The 15,089-nt window shown below is 43.9% G+C and overlaps 1 protein-coding gene across 3 annotated transcripts in view; it reads left to right on the top strand.

Annotated features, from left to right (window-relative positions):
- Positions 1-15,089, top strand: part of ERCC5 (ERCC excision repair 5, endonuclease) — a 28,972-nt gene that overhangs the window by 9,589 nt on the left and 4,294 nt on the right. For all 3 annotated transcript variants that reach the window (XR_007472991.1, XM_049700938.1, XM_049700939.1), the window contains 8 exons: positions 562-622; positions 2,948-3,091; positions 5,050-5,257; positions 5,595-6,710; positions 8,508-8,755; positions 9,112-9,231; positions 9,406-9,619; positions 11,565-11,709. Coding sequence is in view for 2 of the 3 variants with exons in the window: in XM_049700938.1 (XP_049556895.1) it covers positions 562-622; positions 2,948-3,091; positions 5,050-5,257; positions 5,595-6,710; positions 8,508-8,755; positions 9,112-9,231; positions 9,406-9,619; positions 11,565-11,709 (2,256 nt within the window). In the remaining variant the exon portion in view is untranslated. The remainder of the gene's footprint in view (positions 1-561; positions 623-2,947; positions 3,092-5,049; positions 5,258-5,594; positions 6,711-8,507; positions 8,756-9,111; positions 9,232-9,405; positions 9,620-11,564; positions 11,710-15,089) is intronic.

Genomic DNA, 15,089 nt, shown 5'->3' with positions numbered 1-15,089 from the left:
AGGTGGAGGGCCAGCTTGTCCTTCCCCCACTCCTTTCCCGGGGCTCCTGTGAGGCCACACAGCTTGTGAGTTACCGCTGCGGCCATCATCGTGTCTCGAGGTTACCGTCCTGGCTTCCACACTTCTGTCTGTGTCTCCATCTCTGATCGTACCCTTCTGAGGGAACCCCTCCCTGCCAAGCCCAGTGTCTGGCTGGTAGTGTAGAACCTGCTAAACCCAAATCTGATGTTGTCATTTCCTCGCTTAAAGCACTTCCTAGATTCTTCCTTCTCTAGGATAAAACTTCAACCCCTTAATCAGGCAGTGTAACTGCAGGAGATTTCACAAAGCTCCTGGGGTGAAGTGACCCCTAATTGCAGCTTCGGCAACCTGCTCTGCCCTGGTGATGGGAGATATTAGGTCATGTTACGATCGCTCGCTTACAGGCGTCCCCATCACACTGTGAGACTGAGGCCGTCTTACTGTTGCAGCTCCCGTAACTAGCAGCACCTTGCACTCAAGAAATATTTTTGTAAGTAGTCATTAAATCATAGATATTATAAACGTGTGTTTGACTTTCAGTTCAGAAGAGGAGGATGAAAAAGCATGGCAAGAGAGAATGAATCAAAAACAAGCACTACAGGTATTTAAATAATTTTTGAATTCAGGATTTATTCTATTTGAAATGAATAACATGCAAATGAATAATTTTAATGAGGTAGTATGGATTTGTGAATGTTCTTGGTAAAAAATACAGAAACCTTCTTTACTGTGTGTATATATGTGTGCATGTGAATGTACATACATATAAAATATACACAGACTCATAAACATATGTATGGAATTATGCCTATCTAGATATCCACAATAAGCCATCTTTCTTTTACAACCAACCAATAAATAAATAGAAATAACAATAAATGCTTGTATAAAAATACGGGAAGCCTATCACCCATGAATAACTTCTAGTAACATTTTGCTGTATATTAGTACCCCTCCCGCCCCCGTGTAGTTGAATACCTGTGTGTGTGTGTGTGTGTGTGTGTGTGTGTGTGTATGTGTGTGTGTGTTTGGGTATGTGTATGTGTATCAAGGGTATGTGTGTATGTATATATTTATGAAGATGTATGTTCATGCACAGGCTGTGGTTACCTATTGCTGCGTAACTTAGTGCTGTGAAAACAGTCTTTTATCATCATCATCTTCTCTGTTCTGGGGCTTGATGAGCTCAGCGAGGCAGTTCCCTCTCAGCGTCTCCCGTGTAGGTGCAGTCAGACGGTAGCTGGGGCTGGAGCCCCTCAAAGACCTCCTCCCCCGCGTGCCCGGCAACTGACGTTACCTGTCAGCCAGAACCCCCGCCTGTGGCCTCTCCGTGTGGCCTGAGCTCTGGCACAGCTTGCCGCTGTGTTCCGGGGCAGGAGCCCAAGAGGCAGTGCCAGCAGGGCCCGCGCTGCCCTTTCTGGCCAGCTGTGGGAGGTGCACAGCCTTCCTTCCATGGCGCTCTGTTCACTGGCAGCTGGTTAGGGCCAGCCCCCACTTAATGGGAGGGGAACTAGGCGAGAAGAGGGTCAGAGAACCGTGCACAGGTTGCAGAGCCACCACCACGCATATTTTAATGCACAACTTGCTTACAAGTTGAGGTTGTGCTGCATATACAAGTTTTTGAAATTTTTTCCACATTTCTCAGAAGAGCGGGTAACATTCTTTGATTCCCAAGCTCACCGTTTCTTGTATGTTCATGTTATTCTGGTATGTCTGGTAGAAGACTTTTGAGCTGAAACTGCAAGATTCTTCAGCTTATGAAGGTCCTGCATTATTAATGCAGCAAGTGAGCACAGTCTTGATGAAGACCATGGACCCTGTGGGCAGAAAGACTTGCAGTTAAGTCCAGACTCTACAGCTTACTAGCTGTGCGATCTTAGACAAATCAACTTCTCCAAGGCTTTATTTCCTTTTTTTGTTTTTAAACAGTAATATTGATGCTTTCCTCGTAGGGACGATGGGAGCATTCCTGAGGGAAAACATGGGAAGCTCTGAGTGAAATGACTGGCCTGTCCTAAGTGCTTGCTGGTTTATACACACACAACATGCATACATACAAGAGAGCAAATTGTATTATTTTATCTTTACTAATGACTACTTTTTTTTTTTTTTTTTTTTGTGGTACGCGGGCCTCTCACTGTTGTGGCCTCTCCTGTTGCGGAGCACAGGCTCTGGACGCGCAGGCTCAGCGGCCATGGCTCACGGGCCCAGCCGCTCCGCGGCATGTGGGATACTCCCGAACTGGCGCACAAACCCGTGTCCCCTGCATCGGCAGGCGGACTCTTAACCACTGCGCCACCAGGGAAGCCCACTAATGACTACTTTTGATTTTAAGTTAAGAGCAAGACAGAACTTATCTAACTAAGGGGACTGTAAATATTGTTCAAATTTATAAGGCTTATCTCTGCCTCAGGGTCTTTGGACTTGCTGTTCCCTCAGCCTGAGATGCTCTGTCCCAGAGCAGGTTTTTGGGTGTCTTTTGTGTCCCTGCTTGCAGGTCATTATTTCTGGTGGGGTCCTCTCTATCAGATAATATTTTTTCTCTTTCTGTTCTTCTAATTAACTCTCGTATCAGATTAACCTGCATTGTTTTCTCATTGTTATCTTGTTCATTTTTTTATCCTGTGTCTTCTGCTCCTAAGAGTAGGGACCTTACCTGGCATGATCTCTGTAGTTCCTTAGCACCTAGAACAGTGCCTGCCAAGTATTTTTTTTCTTTTGAATGAATGAATGAGTGAATGGATACATTCCCTAATCTGCCTATTCACTTTGATGCCTATTGCACATAATGTACAACTGTGTTTAGCCTATTGTAGAATATGCAGAACTCTGTTTATGATACAAGCACCGAAAAAAATCTGTCACGGTGAATAGAATTAAGTGTATAAAGTGTAAATTTCATGGTGTTACGTTTTACTCTTTACAGGAGGAGTTCTTTCAGAATCCTAATGCAGTAGATATTGAGTCTGAAGACTTTAGCAGCCTGCCCCCTGAAATAAAGCATGAAATCTTGACTGATATGAAAGAATTTACCAAGCGAAGAAGAACATTATTTGAAGCAATGCCAGAGGTAAACTATACAACAGCGCATTAATGCTTAGAATTAAGAATATCAGCAAAATTTTTCATTAAAAAAAGAAAATTGATAAGCATTACTTGTACAATATACGTTTACAGTAAATGGCATTTGTGTATCTCCGAGATACTATGAAACATGCATTTATAAGTTTGAACTTATAAATGCTTACTCAGGGAAGCTTTTCTTGACTTTCCACCAAGACCAGGTCTTGTCTCCTGCTCTGTGTTCTCACAGCACCCTGTAGTGTCTCTTTAGATTTTTAGCACCCAAATGTGCCTACCTTGCTCACCTCTGTATTTTTAGCACTCAGCTCAGTATCTTTCACATAGTAAGTGCCTAGTGTACGCTTAGTGGTTCAATTCTTAGGTTAGTTCATAAAAGTTATTTTAACCCATAATATACATTGTAGAATATTAACATATTTTGATACCAAAAATATGAAAAAGGCAGGAGCTGTTTCTTTTCCCATCACTCCTATCTGCTTTTCCACGAAGTACGTGAACATAGGAAAATGCTAAGATGTACAGAAATGATATTCAAAGGACAGAAGTAAATTTATTTTTGTTTCAGGGGAAACATCCAGGTTCAGTCTATCCATCCTGCATTTTGTTTCTTGAGTGTAAATGGATCTCTGGCTGGTCTTTGAGGAGATAGAATTTGGATTATGTAAACAACAGTGGGAAGGATGGGAGAAAGAGGCAGTCCTGATGGTTTGCTCCATTTTTTCTCTTTCTGCCACCACAGAGCCTCTGGGATGGGTAGGCCAGGGTAGGATGGTGCACAGCTCGTTGGATCCGTCCTTCTGGTAGCTAAGGGAAGTTCTAAGTCATACAGACTGGACCTTTGCATTGTCTGAACATTGGGCAAATGCAAAATTGATAATAGTAGTATTGGTAAGTAATAAGAGTAATAATCTTAATAGTAATAGGAGCAATTTAGTATAAGGCTTGGCAACCTGCTTTTTTGTTTTTTTTTTAAATAAATTTATTATTTTATTTATTTGTTTTTGGCTGCGCTGGGTCTTCGTTGCTGCATGCGAGCTTTCTCTAGTTGCGGCGAGCAGGGGCTACTCTTCGTTGTGGTGCGCACGCTTCTCATTGCGGTGGCTTCTCTTGTTGTGGAACACGGGCTCTAGGCACGCGGGCTTCAGTAATTGTGGCACGTGGGCTTAGTAGTTGTGGCTCACGGGCTCTAGAGCACAGGCTCAGTAGTTGTGGCGCACAGGCTTAGTTGCTCCGCGGCATGTGGGATCTTCCCAGACCAGGGCTCAAACCTGTGTCCCCTGAACTGGCAGGCGGATTCTTAACCACTGTGCCACCAGGGAAGCTCTGGTAGCTTGCTTTTGACCCCAGATCTACCACTTACTAGCCATGCGGCTCTAGAGAGGTTACTCAAGCTGTTTAAGTCTCAGTTTCTTCATTTGTGGAATGGAGATAATGACGTCTGCCTCATCGGTGGTTGAGAATAAAATGGTATGATATATTTAAAAACACTTAGAAGAATGTCTTACTCAGGAAGTGCTTTATAAATGTTAAGTATTACTAATAACTGTGATTGCAATGATTTATTGTGTGTCTTTTATGGACCAGGAACTGTGCTGGGCACTTTACTTGCATTCTAAAAGATTGTCCGTTAAGCCAGAATCAACATGTCACAGTGCCTGGCATGCATCACATGCTCAATAAATGTTTTTTGAGTAAATGATGGAATCATAAACAGTATGCATGATTTCCTTTCTTTTGCCCAGTTCTTTTTGTTTGAAAGATTATCCTTTAACAAAGCAATTATAGCTTTTTCCTACTATTCAAATTTTACCTTTCTAGTATGAAAGTACCACCAATGGAAAAAAATCACTTGTTCTTTATCCCCTTTGGGGGAAAAGGATGGAAATATGAGAATACTATCTGTATTTAATGTAAGATAAATTTTGTTTATTTATTTTGCCTTAGGAGTCCAATGACTTTTCACAGTACCAGCTCAAAGGCTTGCTTAAAAAAAACTATCTAAACCAACACATAGAAAATGTCCAAAAGGAAATGAATCAACAACATTCAGGACAAATCCAAAGGGAATATGAAGATGAAGGAGGCTTTTTGAAGGAGGTAGAGTCAAGGAGGGTGGTCTCTGAAGATACTTCACATTACATCTTGATTAAAGGTACAGGTACCATCACTTATTTGACGGTTAAAAACCAAAAATATGTCGTGTCTCTGAATTCTATAAGCTACCACCCCCAGATAATGTGAATGAAGTCCTACTTAATTTATTGACTATAATTATTATTAATGCAATAATAAATGTATATAGATTTTAATGTATTAAGTAGTATCATACCAACCCACTTTAAAATTAACTAACAAATTAACTCTTAGTTGCTGATTAAATGAGAATTTATAAATTCATTTATGAGAACCGGTATGCTCTTATTCATCTAATTAGAAGCATGTTGTCACACTGTAAAGCTACATAGTGAGAATATTTAATTTTTCTCAAGGTATTCAAGCTAAGAAAGTTGCAGAAGTGGATTCAGAGTCTCTTCCTTCATGCAGTGAAATGCACAGCAGGTCTTCTGACATGAAGTCATCTCCGTGTGAAAAGCTGGAGCCAAAGGAAGAGCCTGACGCCTCCCCTCCTTCCCCGAGAACCTTACTGGCCCTGCAGGCGGCCCTGCTGGGCGGCAGCTCAGAAGATGAGCTGGAGAGTGAGACCCGCAGGCTGTGCCATGTGAGGCACGCGCCCGCCACCGCACGTGCAGGTTCTGTGTCGCCGCTGACTCTCTTGGCCACGCAGAGAGCTCTCAATGACGATGATGAAGACGTGAAAGTGCGTGCCAGGAGCGACGTGCAGACAGGAGGGGCAGGCGCAAGAAAACCGAAACCGCTCCAGAGCAGTTCTGACGAGGAGACTGAGGAAGGACCTAAAATGAGAGATGGTGAAGGAGTGCCGTTGGCAGCAGCGTCTCACGCAGCCAGTATGAACCTCGCAGAGGAGCCTGTAACCAGCGCTGATGCCGACGAAGAGCGGACAGAATCGGCTCACTTACCGAGGACTGTCTTTTGTCAAGGCAGCGACTCTGGCGTTCCAAAAGAGCAGATGTCGTTTATTCCCCCGGTGAAGGAAGCCTTTCAGACAAACGATGAGACTGCACTTAAGGATGGAAAAGATCCAGTTCCTTTGGAAAACATTGTGGTGCTACCCAGGGATGCACCTGGGCTCCAGAGAGGACCAGAGTGGACACCGACACCTCCGACAAGTCCGAGTTCTGTATCAAGGAGTGGAACCAAAGTGCTTGAGCTACAGCAAGGTCTTCTTCCACCAGACAGTAAATATGACACCTCTGTCCTTTCAAGTCATGATGCAACAGAATCTGAAAAAAACCCTGCTCCTGAAGGCACCGTCAGTTTGCAAGAATCGAGTGATACGCTAAGTGTCCCTTTAGAGACAATAAGTGACTTAGGAAATGTGGCATCTGTTAATGCCAAAGAGCATGAGAATTTCTTGAAAACCATCCAAGAACATGAGACCATTGAATCTGCAGGCCAGGGTTTAATTTCAGTTCCAGCGTCTATGGAACCAAAGGAAACAGGCTCTGAAGAAAGTGAATCTGATGGTAAGTGCTTGTGCTCATTTAGAGATAAAGAAAAGTAGGATCTCGCATCTGCAGGAACCGAGAGATGCTTTAGTGTAGTCCAGATCCACATTGTTCAGGTGGTGAACTAGAGGCCCAGAAAGGACAAGTGACTTTGCCAAGGACACACAGCTAGTAATGGAATCTTGACCTTTGCTGTTTGGCTGCTCTTTTCATTTTTGTTTTTAAAGAGAGGGAGTGCCCTAGTTGGAGAAGGTAAAGGTGAGTTTCCCTTTAATTTTTTAACTTTTTATTTTGAAATAATTACAAATTTTAAAAAGTTGAAAAAGTATCTTAAAACATTCTATTTCCCTCACCTAGGACCTCAGTGGCTGGCATTTTACCACATTGGCTTTATCATATCTCTCTCTGTCTCTCTCGCTCTCTATGTGTACACATATATATTATATGTCTGTATCTGTGTACGCTTATGTACAGTCAATCCTCATTTTTCACAGATTTCAAATCTGTAAAATTGCCTACTCACTAAAATTTATATCTAACCCCAGAATCAGTCCTCACAGTAGTGTCTTTGTGGTCGTTTGTGGACATGTGTAGAACGGCCAGAAACTTGAGTTGCCACGCCGTTCCCAGGTGAGGTTGAGCCAGGGGGACACTTGGCCTTCTTGGTTCAGCTCCCCTGCAGAGGTGACCAGAGGGTGGAGATGGGAGAGAGCAGTGCAGTGTAGACCAAGCAGCTCTGGCTCTGGGGCCATTGGATGGGGTTTGAATCCCAACCCTGCCTGGCACCTGTTCGTGGGGCTGTGTATACACCCATGAGCTCACGCTCGTATCTGCAGTTCTTCTCCAGCATCCCAGATCTCATTCTACACTCTGCCTTCTTTATAATTTCCCTGTCTAACAGTGAGGGACCTTCTGTTATCTTCAGTGTATTTACTTACTTGCTCATTCTCTGTTTGTAACCAGCTCCCGATATCACTGGCCTCCTCCTTGGTCCCGGCTGTCCCCTTGGTCCCAGCCCCTCCGTCCTGAGTGTGTCCTCAGATCCAGATTCCTCCCCCTGAAGTGAAGGAAGGGAGTCAATAAATGCTTTTCAAAGAGAAGAAAGGACATCAAGAGAGGAAGGAAGGAGGTGGGAGAGGAAGAGCTGTTTCTTCCGTGTCCTTATCCAGGGTTCTCTCTTCTGTGTCACAGTGTTATTCTTTGCTGTGTTCATAGTGAAATAGCATACAAACATTTTTTAAAAACTCCATGATTGTGTACATACCTTGGTAGTTCTTTTTGAATTTCAAAACAATATTAGTTAACTTAGAGGACTATTTTTTTTTTTTTTTTTTGGCTGTACACGGGCCTCTCACTGTTGTGGCCTCTCCCGTTGTGGAGCACAGGCTCCGGATGCGCAGGTACAGCGGCCATGGCTCATGGGCCCAGCCGCTCCGCAGCATGTGGGATCCTCCCAGACCAGGGCACGAACCCGTGTCCCTTGCATCGGCAGGCAGACTTTCAACCACTGTACCACCAGGGAAGCCCTAGAGGACGTTTTTTTATAAGCAAATATGCAAATGTTTGAGAGCATGGTTCCTAATTTCAAAGACAGTGCCAGTGTATCTAATTGAAAAGGCTTATTTTGAAGTTACAGGCACTTATTAATAAATTTATTTAATAACAATATACTACTATTACATGTTTTCTAAGACATTTAAATCTCTTCTTTTTAGGGTAAAACATTTTTCAGGATACTTTGGAAAGCTCTTGATGATTTCAGGGTAATTTAAATGTTTTAGTTATAGACAAAACGATCTTATTATTTTGGTACAGGAAGTTTCATTGAAGTGCAGAGTATAAATAGCAGCGATGAACTTCAAGCTGAGTTACACGAAGCTTCCAGACCTCCCTCTGAACAAGGTGAAGAGGAACCAGTAGGAACTGAGACGCAAGAAGCCACAGGTGAACCCCAGGGCCTCCCGAGAGACAACTCTGAGAGGGAGGCCGTGGGCACTGAGCCACCTGAAGAAACTGAAAAAGATGCAGATGATTTGCTCAACGAATGGCAAGATGTTGACCTGGTAATAACGTGACATCATGTTTTTACTCATTGCTGAGGAAGCCAAGTTAAGTAGCTTCTGAGTTTTTAAGGAGCTGATGGAGGAAGACATAATAGCTCTTTGCACCCATTTTCTTACTCCTGCTGACATGGCTCCTTTCTTGTGGAGGTTCCTGGCCGGGATAGTGTCCACTTCCCATGTGGGTTAGTGAGGGAACTCTAAAGCTATTACAAACTCGCTCAGAAATCCAAGTGGAAACCTGCATAAGGAGAAAAAGCTTATTGGTAACTTCAGTCAGACTAAGTACAAGCTTTTTATTACCAATGAACTTAATTGGGTTATTAATATAATTACCCACAGGCAAAATTATCTTATAGGAGGAGCTGGAGACGCTGGAGAGCAACCTTTTAACACAGCAGGAGTCACTGAAAGCTCAAAAACAGCAGCAAGAACGGGTCGCGGCTACTGTGACAGGACAGATGTTCCAGGAAAGCCAGGTAGGTGGACAGCTTGGGTGTTCTCGAACAATACCTACCTACCGATGTCTTTCCTTAATCAGACTCCCCGCGGGCACATGCATTAAGTTACCTGTTGAAGCACTGCTCCCACTTCCGGGTGGAGGCCAGGTCCTGCATTTCAGCAGGGGTCATCGTGTGTCTGTACCTCTTCAGGAACTTCTTCGCCTGTTCGGCATCCCCTACGTCGAGGCTCCCATGGAAGCAGAAGCTCAGTGCGCCATCCTGGATCTGACTGATCAAACTTCTGGAACGATCACTGATGACAGTGACATTTGGCTGTTCGGAGCACGGCACGTCTATAAAAACTTTTTTAATAAAAACAAGTTTGTAGAATATTACCAGTATGTGGACTTTCACAACCAATTAGGTAAGACTTCAGAGTACGATTGCTTTCTGAAATTTACCTTCAGAATTTTGTAGTATGAATTCTTTCTTTCCAAGGAGCTAATTTGGTGCATTAATGGAAATGGTAGATCTGTACAAGTTTTCATATAAACGATCTTTTGCTTCTGTAGCAGAATACGATTTTTAATTTGGAACTAAGAAATTAAAACCTTAGTAATGTTCAGACATTTTCTGCAGTTTTAATCATCAGGCCTGGTTACGCTCTGACTGGTTACCTGAGCTCTCCAGAGTAAAGCACAGGTGGTAGAGTGGGGAGACAGGTGGGGGTCACTCCTGCTGGAATCATGAGCCTCATGGTCCTTGTTGTTTCTGGCAGTGATCCTTCATCCTCCCGTTGATTCAGCAAATACACACTGAGCGATTCCTATATGCCAGTTGTTGTTCTTGGCAATGGGAAATGGGGAAACAGCAGAGAATAAAACAGTCTGGCAGGAGAAACAGATGGTAAAAAAAATACATAAATCGTAATTTGACAGTGGTATGAGCCATATAGAAAAACAGAGCAGTAAAAGAGGCGAGAGTGACCTGCAGTCGCAGGAAGTGCATGTCCTTTGTGGTCAGAAAAGGCTTTACTAATAGGCACCTTTTGGGCTGGAGCCTAAAGTAGAGAGGAAGCTCGTGCTATGGATACCGTGGGGATGAGCATGTCAGACAAAGGGACTGGCATGTGCAAAGGCCCTGAGACAGAAGCCTGCTTGGTGTGTTCTAGGGAAGCATGGAGATAGTTACGGGAACTGTATCTTCCGCAAATTCATGTGTTGTAGTCCTAAACTCTGGTACCGCAGAGTATGACTGTGTTTGAAGATAGGTTCTTTAAAGAGGTGACTAAGGTCAAATGAGGTCATTAGGGTGGACCCTAATCCAGTCCGACTGGTGTCCTTGTAAGAAGGAGAGATTAGGACACAGAGGGAAGACCACGTGCAGACACGTGGAGAGCCGGCCGTCTGCCAGCCAAGGAGAGAGGCTCAGAAGGGACCAACCGTGCCAACACCGTGAGGTCAGGCTTCTAGTCCCCAGAACTGTGAGGAAATGAATCCTTTGTGTAAGGCCCTCAGTCTGAGCACTTTGTTACGGCAGGCCCGGGAAACGACTTCAGGGGCCAGTGTGAGTGAATGAGGAGAAGGATGGCAAGAGGTGAGGTCAGAGAGGAAGGAGGAGAGTCCAGAGTGTGGTGGAGAGGCTCTGCGGGTAGACTGGGCTGGGACGTGAGAGAAGGAGAAGTCAGGGATAACACCCCCCATCCCCCGCAGCAGCGCACGGAGTGGACTGGCCTTGCCTTGGTGAGGTGGCGGAACGGGGAAGGAGCAGGTGCAGGTGTTGCGGGAGTGAAGACCCTGGTCTGGATGTGTTGTCTCTGAGGTGCCCCTTAGACATCTCCACGGAGACGTTAAGGTGCCAGTTGAGTGTGCGTGACTGTCTTTCAGAGGAGAGGTCCCGGTGAGAGCGCCAAATTTGGGGGTCAGAGGTTATATGGCATTTAAAACTGCAAGGATGTGTGAAACTTGAAAAATCGAAGCACAATGCCATTTAAAAAAAGGAATCTAGGGCTTCCCTGGTGGCGCAGTGGTTGGGAGTGTGCCTGCCGATGCAGGGAACACGGGTTCGTGCCCCAGTCCAGGAAGATCCCACATGCCGCAGAGCGGCTGGGCCCTTGAGCCATGGCCGCTGAGCCTGCACATCCGGAGCCTGTGCTCCACAACGGGAGAGGCCACAACAGTGAGAGGCCCGCGTACCGCAAAAAAAAAAAAAGGAATCTATTTCAAATAGCAAAAGAGAGATACCTTTGGATATTGGATAAGGATATATACATGTATATTATCTATATAACGAAGTGTTTATAAATGTTATATAATAAATGTTTATAAAATAAAAAGTGGAAAAGTATATAATAACTTTTACTCTTATAGGATTGGACCGGAACAAATTAATAAATTTGGCCTATTTGCTTGGAAGTGATTATACGGAAGGAATACCAACTGTAGGTTGTGTTACAGCCATGGAAATTCTCAATGAATTCCCTGGACATGGCCTGGAACCTCTCCTAAGATTCTCGTAAGTCCTTTCTTAATTTCTTTAATTCAGGTATTTATATATAAATACCCAAATTAAACAGAACTATTCCTTATATCGTGAACTGTCACAAATCATTGTCCCCTGAGAAAACAGGAGGAGGTAATGGTTGGGGTTACTAAAGTTTGTTTTCCCTTTTCTAGAGTTTGATGAAATCATAGGCAATTATTTTTAGAGATGCCACGCTTACCCGAGTTTGAGGATACATAGCCAGTCCAGTGGGAATTCCTGGGAGTGTAGAGGTTACCGTTTCATTCATTCAAGTATTTCCTGAGCAGCTACTATGTGCTAGACAGTGTGCTAGGCTGGAATAGGGGAGGTGACTGAGCCCCAGGCTGTGTCCTCAAGGAGCTGCCACACCCTGGGGGCGAGGGAGAAGCATCCACGTGCTTGTACTGCTGTGTGCCAAGTGTTCTGAGGGAGGTCGGCCAGACAGGGGCATGGAGCTATATGCCAGGAACGTTTTCTCTCTGCGTGTAGACTGTGATGTATTCAGTGGTGGCATCTCCTTCTGTCCGGAACCCAGAGTCGTGCTGTACTTGGGGTACACTCTTTGTTTTTGGAGATTCTGAGATGGCGCTAGTTACGAGGTTGTCTGTGAAAGTAGTTCTTTCTTAAGGCTGCTCCTTGGTGGCATTTTTCAAAAAAATATATATAATTCGCACAGCATAAGTTTTACTCTTTTAAAGTACAATTCAGTGGCTTTTCGTCTAGTCACAGGTTGTGATGGCATCTTTTAAAATCATCAGTTTGACATGGGATACTATTTGGCAGTAGCTGATTTAATGATTCTTTAGTGTTCTCTCCAGTCGTAGCTCCTGGTTTGAAAAATTTCGGGATGTTCTGGTCTGAAGATTCGGTGATTAGAATTAAATACAAAGTTGTTTGAATGATTGCTGTCCTCCAGCCTTAGCACACATAGTGTTGTATTTTGTTTTCGTCATCTCTCTTTTCATAATTTTCTTATTGTTGAGGAAATGTATATACTGGAGGTACGTTGTTAGGTTGCTTATAAGTCATGGTATGTAAATAACTTGCAAAAGTACAAGTAACTTTTATACAAATAACAAACACACATTAGAAAAATGACAAAATATGAATTATAAAGATTACAGGTAACGTTTTGGTTTATATAGTGTTAGTCTTTTCTATGCACAATATACACATGCATTTTATATATAATCACACACACGCACAAGTATACTCATATAAGTCTGTTATTACTTTTTTTTTTTACAAGCATGGGACGATGCTGTATACTTTTTATGTTACCTGCAACTCATTTGATGATAGAACAGGGCATATTATCAACGACGTATAGATTTACATTGCTGTTTTTAATGACTCCATAGGAGTCTTTTGATGTATCATGAATAACTAATTTAATCAAATGCCTATTGTTATTTCTGTTTTTTTTTAAAGTCTAAACAAATACTGCCTTGAGTGACTTTATATACATGTCTTTGAGTTCTTATCTGATTATTATTTTAGGATAAGTGAAAATGGTATCTAACTTTTCGACTTGGTGTCCTGGTTATTGGTGAGAGTAATTTTTTTCCATGTTTGTTGACAGTTTGCCATGCTGATCTAGTGAATGCCTGTTTATGCCGTTTTTGTTCTCTCAACAGTTTTTGCTCGTTTGTTGCTGTTTGAATGGTTACGTTTTTAGTCAGCTCTAGCAATTTCTGCCTTGGTCTTTTAGCTCCCTGATGGCAGATAGGAGCTGCCCCTGCCTGCCTGGCTCTGCAGGGCTAGGATGGGTGCAGTTACAGGGCGCGGAGACAGTGGAAGAGCAGTAAGACTGGGAGTGTCTGTCACCTTGCTTTCTTCTCTGCTCTCCCTTTTCCTAACCAGACCCTGGCCGGCCGGCCCCCCTTTAAAGCAGAGCAGCTCTGAGTCTGCAGGCTGAGTTCAGCCCAGCTGTGTTTGCTTTGGCCTACACAGTATGTTCTTTAATTTTGAGTGGGCTACCAACATTTAAATTGGGGGAGATTTCACAGAAAATTTTGGATTTTCCTGGGGGGAAATGACATCTAAAAATACTGAGCCCCAATTCCCAAATAGCCCAGAAACAGAGGACAGCAATTCCACCCCACTGGCTTGGTCAGGGCACAAACCCTTCCACTTTATCACAGTCGCTGCTGCCCCGTCTTGTGTCCCCCGAGCTCAGCTGATGGGCAGATGCCGTCTTCCACCCTCAAGTGCCTGGCCCTCTTGCTTGAAGGAGGGGTGGTCCTTTTGATTTGATGAGCTTACAGTGTGTGGTGCTGGCAATCATGAGTACTATTTCAAAGATGAAGATTCACAAGAGAGTAGGGGAGAATTGTAGGTGTTCTCCCAGCGCCCTCTTGAACAGTATTTTAAAACTGATGAAGATAGATCCTTTTTTCCTTTCTGCATTTTGATCCTGCACGAAGACTGAAGTTAGAACACCAGATGGCACTCCTGCCTTGGTGAGGTGCGGCACTGGTGGAGACCACGCCTGTGAGTCAGGTCCTGAGACCAATCAGTACGTGAAGCAGCAGATGTAGGGTTTTTTAGGTTCTGTTAGTGCGTAGATGGGAGAGGGTTATATTTATGTTTTTAACTTTTATGCCATTTATTTATCCTAATTGTGTAATTGTGTAAATTTTTCTGGTTGTCCGTTGCCACATTACAAACTACCGTAAACCTCAGTGACTTCCAACAGCAACAGTCAGAGATTTTGCTCGTGAATCCGCAGTTCAATCAGGCTGCTCGGGGTGGGGCTGCCTCGCCTGGTGCCAGGTGTGTCGGGGGCGTCTCAGCTGGGCTAGAGGGGCCCCGTGAGGTGTCTCGCTCGTGGCTGGTGAGCGGTGCTGTCGGCCAGCACGTGGCCCGGGGCGCCTGGACCCTCTCCATCTGGGCCTCCTCAGGAGCTGGAGCTTCCTCACAGCATGTTGGCTGCTTGCAAGGCGAATATTCTAAGAGACAGGAAGTGGAAGCTGCAGTCTTTAAAGGCCTGGCACAATGTCCCTTCCTCAGCCACGGAGCCTGCCCGACTCGAGGGTAAGGGACATGGACCCCAACACTTCTTGTTGGGAGGAGGGTCCAAGAATGGGCTTTAACCCACCATAGTGATTTATACTCACAAAGGAAAAATTGAAAAAGGAATAAAACATCAAGAAAATTAACCACTGTATCCTCGCTTAGAACATTGCCTAGCGCACGGTAAAATAACAGTTGTTAGTGTTTTTTATTATTTTAAATATCCCTGTTTACTTTTTCTTTCTTTCTCCACATATATACATTTTTTTCCCCAGTATTGGGATCACACTTGATGTAGAGTTATATTCTGCATTTTAAAAATTTAACATCTTCTTGGCATTTTTACATTTTATTAA

The sequence above is a fragment of the Orcinus orca genome, chromosome 18 (assembly GCF_937001465.1).
Source record: "Orcinus orca chromosome 18, mOrcOrc1.1, whole genome shotgun sequence".
NCBI classification, from domain to species: Eukaryota; Metazoa; Chordata; class Mammalia; order Artiodactyla; family Delphinidae; genus Orcinus; species Orcinus orca.
The sequence above is the reverse complement of the archived record's forward strand: the minus strand, read 5'-3'. Positions and strand labels throughout refer to the sequence as shown.